Below are 4,415 nucleotides of genomic sequence, written 5' to 3'. Positions count from 1 at the left end.
GGTGTGAAGGAGAGAATATGCGGTGGAAGTTGCAGAAGCATGAAAGGCGAAAAGAGCACCCCTAACGGGCGGATTGGTCGTCAAGTTCTGATTTTGTCAGCAGCAAAATGTTTTATCCGACATCTTAACCCTATAACCCCTAGCCAAAAAATTACGTGGTATATGCTAGGGCCACCACCCTTGGAAAACAAAAAAATATCATACGGAGACTCCATCCTACAAATCCGATGGGCTCCTTGACTTCTTATTTACTGTCAATAACAAGGGCTCTTTAAAAACCAATCCAATAATAAAATTTGTGCATGTGGGCGCAAAAATAGACTATCCTCAAAAGAAAATATGAAATGGAAATATGTGTGCATATGGGAAATACGCTTGACAAACAGAAGTCAAAAATAGATCGATGCTCCATCCAAAATTGTACCATGTGGTGGACCTCTAATATCAGAAACCAAAAGCACGATAAAGTAGATAAAAAGAAAGAAGAAAGAAAAGAAAAAGGAGGAGGAAAGGAGAGGCAAGAAGGTGTGAGAAATGTAATTAAACAAATAGGACATTCGACTTCGATCTAGAAGACCAGGTAAAAGTATGGTTTCCAGCACCTACCTTGGTCTCTTCATGGGGAGCTATTGTGAGATGTTGTGTCGTCGATATCCCTCTCCAAGTCTTCTGGGAAAGAAAACGGATCGATATCGAAAAATTCATCATCATCATCATCATCATAATCGTCCTCGCCCCCGCCCTCATCACCACTCAATTCACCTGCATTCCGCCTCATAACATCCTCTGCTACCCTCTTGGCCACATTGCGGTTCACATGTAAGACTTTATGGATATTCGGCAAAACGATTCGACACTGCCCCATGGCCTTTGCTTTAATTTCGCAAAGGACTGGGCCAACTGCATACCACACGAAGTCCGATCTGCAGTCCTTGTACGCACATAACGCACGGAGCCGTTCCCATTCGTAGGTACTATTCGCCCATGTGTGGCTTAGAGGGTGGTCAAAAGTGGGAGGAGTAAGCTCCTGTAGGCTTTGAGCCGCCTCAAGGATCTTCCTGGCGTATGGTATTTCGCTATTCAGGCCGTGCTGCCTCTCCCAGTTGATTTTCTTGTCTCTGAATCTCTTTTTAATATCGTTCAGAGCATTGTATAGAACTGGGTTCATTTCATTCTTTTCCTGAATTCCCCGTTTTTCCACCTTACCCCATTCGGATAGTAAGTCGTGATCCAAAGGGAGTTCGCAATGCTCGCTGCAGAATTTGTCGAACCGGACTAGCATTTGATCACTTTCGGCCACAATAACATCGAAAAGTAGATAATCGATGATATTGCAGCTGTTCCACACCAGGGGTTTGACACCTCTAGAAAGAGACTTGTAAGCAGGAACTAGCGGTTGCTTCTCAGTAATTACCTTTGAGTATTTTGGTCTTAAACACTCCCAAGTATCATCGGTCAGTTCCAGCCCGGCCTTCTTGCTATCTACTAGATAACTAAGCAGCCAGGCCAACTTAACCGCCATAGGAGAAGTAATGTTATTTTCGTGGTAACAATATGTTTCACGCTCGATGGTGCATTGTCCTAGTTTCGACGGTTTTATATTGAATCGAAAGGCATTGGTTAGGAACTCTTCTGTAGACCCTATTTTACTCATCAGGGTTGAGCAGGAACGGAGTCCAAGACTTTCGGCTGATGGCACCGTTCCTGGATCGAACTCAGTGCTCTTGAACTCGCGCACAATAATTGGATCCCAGCAGACCCAACACTGGTCTCCGTCATAATCGCCCCCAGAGAGCAGTGAGGCAAGTGGTGTATCTCCAGTAGTCGGGAAAACTATGACATCCTTCATATGTCGTAGCTCATTTTTGTAAACCGACTTTCGTTTTTGGATATCGGTTGCAAGATGAGCAGGCAAACGAGCGAGAAGAACATCAATGTCGTGGAGTTCCGTACCGGCAGATCCATGTTCCCATTCGCGAGAAAACCCAAGATGAACTTCATCTGGTCTCAATACTCCGAAGGGATCCGCAACGCAATATGCGAACGTTGATTGAGAGACTGTGATCTTTAGTTTTTTAAGGTTATCTAGATAATCTTGAAGCAGTCGCCTAAATATCTTAGTTAGATACGGAAGTTTTAATGGTAAGAAGCCAGCATCCAAAAGCATGATTGCCTGTTCCGCATATTGGGATGGGAAAAAGTTGTCGGCACGCTTGGACTGCCGTTTGGAACTCTCATTAGTGATCCATTTCATTTTCTGCAACCAGCTGCGACACTCAACACCACTGGAACACAAAAGGGTTTGCAAAAATTCATCATAAAATGAAGACATTTCTTGTCTAATCAGATTTCTGATATGGTCATTGCGGATTCCACCATGTTGAAGAATATTGAGGAGCTGCATATTCAGCGAAGCAGGACTGAGCGGCCGCGACCATTGAACGACTTCAAACGTCAGTTGCGGTTCATCCATGGGCTTTGTATCATGCGGAGGGGCGGGATGTATTTTGAGCTGTGACTCGGTAATTTGAAGCCAAAACCCTCGGTCACCAGTCTTAAATCTTGAGTCGTCAAGATCCACCATCCATACCCCTTTTGCGCCGGAAATTCTTGCTTGGAAAATAGCCGGGTGGCCATCCAGGCCCAAAGCGGAGGCAACTGCCATTCCCAGCGACTTAGACATCAACGCGCAGCCATCATTCATTACCGTTCCCGGAGGATCCTTGACATAAATGATTTCCTCCCGTCGTAGGATTACCGTGGCCAATGTACGGGATAGTCCAAGGTGGAGCCTCTGGAAGAGTTTCATATCAGATTGATGACTGTTTTTGGCTCTAGGCATGTGCCAATCAATCAATGCGTCGATACTCATACTAGTGCGTTGCCCAGACGTTTCGACGTGCGGAGGAATATCCAGAGGGTCTCCGGCTTTACGAAAATCGATCCCATCAGTGGCAAAGAAATACGCCTTTTGCTTGTGAGGAATTTCTATTGCGCTCACTCCAGCTCTTATTTCTCCACTATCATATTTTTTCGCCTTTTTCTGTTTATTTTGAATGTCTTCAAGATACAATACCTTCCAAACTCTCCCCACTAGATGGTGTTCACTGGTCGCCATCCAACGCGAAATCGCGTCGATCAAAATATCCTTTTCCACCGCATTTCCTTTTCGAACAAGATGTGCTGGTGGCTCTGTCAAGATGGGGTACGTCAGTTCAAGGAATCGATCCGAGCCAAATCGTCGGCAAAAACGGTAACCCCTCATAAGTTTCAACGGCTTCAAATTAAGTTTAAAGTAGCCTGGTTCTTTTTGCGAGCACCATGTCAGTTCGCAGCTCAAGGTCACCACATCTCCAGTCAATTTCCTGTCCTTATATTGGTCAACTGCCATATCCCATGGCTCTGGAGCTGTTTTCTCCAACCTCTCCTGCTCGCCATTATGAAGAGACTTCCAGAAATCTTCATACTCAGGTAACTTCCGCCTATCTAATTTCTGAAGGATATTCTCAGCGGGGACTTTAAAAAAATTGGCTGCTCTTTGCGCTTCATATCGGTACCGTAGGGGGACAGTGGTTTTAACCACGTTTTTGTTAGAAAATGGGCCCTTCTCCTCCAAATCCTGTATAATATTGCGAATCTTTTGCTCCCGCCAATCAAGATCTGCTTCCGGTTGCATTTTTGTATTTTTGGACGGACTTGTTGTGTTTGCGTTGCCCCATAAACCCGAGAATTTGGCATCTGGTGGTGGCCTGGCGGTGGAAGAGTATGTGGATGCCTCATTCAAATCAAACTGCCCCGTCTCGAAGCTCCGAGAAAAGGAGGTAGCTGGAGTACTGGCTCCGAAACTAGCTCCAAATGAGTTCGATTGTTCTGTAGTGACTGTTTGAAAGCTCGTATTTTCATTATTTAGAGGCTTCCCAGAAGGTGAAGAGACAGATTTCCGGACATTTTTGGAAGTCGTCATGTATTCATCAATCCTCCGTTGTTTTGGAGCCTTTGGTCCCTGGTTATTGTCGGAAGAATCAGCCAAGCCCAATGAAGGAATATCAAGATTGATATCAAGGTCATCCAGATCGGAATTCTCAAATTCATCGTCAGACGACGATGACATCATGTGAAGCGGATTGGAAGGAGTACTGGGAGCAGTCGAAAATACCTCTGAATGATCAATAACTTCCTTTCTTTTAGTTGGGGAAGGTGGCATCTTGGCAGGTGTTGTTGGCGGAACTTTGGGGGCGCCGTTTGATTTCGTTCCGGATCCTGCCATTGGATCCCCCGTAGTAGTAGCTGCGGCCCCTGAGTCGCATCCCGGCCTCGATCTGGCACCTGCAGGGGTAGAGACACTCGCACCTCGTGGTATCCTAGAGGCTCCTCTGGTCACAATATATTCCTCATCACTAAGGACTTTCCACAAT

At 45.5% G+C, this 4,415-nt stretch overlaps 1 protein-coding gene across 1 annotated transcript; it reads right to left on the bottom strand.

The window, feature by feature from the left end:
* Positions 1-616: 616 nt before the first annotated feature.
* HCAG_00622 (predicted protein) lies at positions 617-4,111 on the bottom strand (the record flags this gene model as incomplete). Its single annotated transcript, XM_001543526.1, has 2 exons — positions 617-2,108; positions 2,436-4,111. 2 exons carry the CDS (start codon positions 4,109-4,111, stop codon positions 617-619), a joined length of 3,168 nt encoding a protein of 1,055 aa, XP_001543576.1.
* Positions 4,112-4,415: the final 304 nt, after the last annotated feature.

This window comes from Histoplasma capsulatum, genomic scaffold (genome assembly GCF_000149585.1).
Source record: "Histoplasma capsulatum NAm1 scaffold_1 genomic scaffold, whole genome shotgun sequence".
Classification (NCBI taxonomy): Eukaryota; Fungi; Ascomycota; class Eurotiomycetes; order Onygenales; family Ajellomycetaceae; genus Histoplasma; species Histoplasma mississippiense.
Note: the sequence above shows the minus strand (reverse complement) of the source record. Positions and strands in the feature narration are given on the sequence as shown.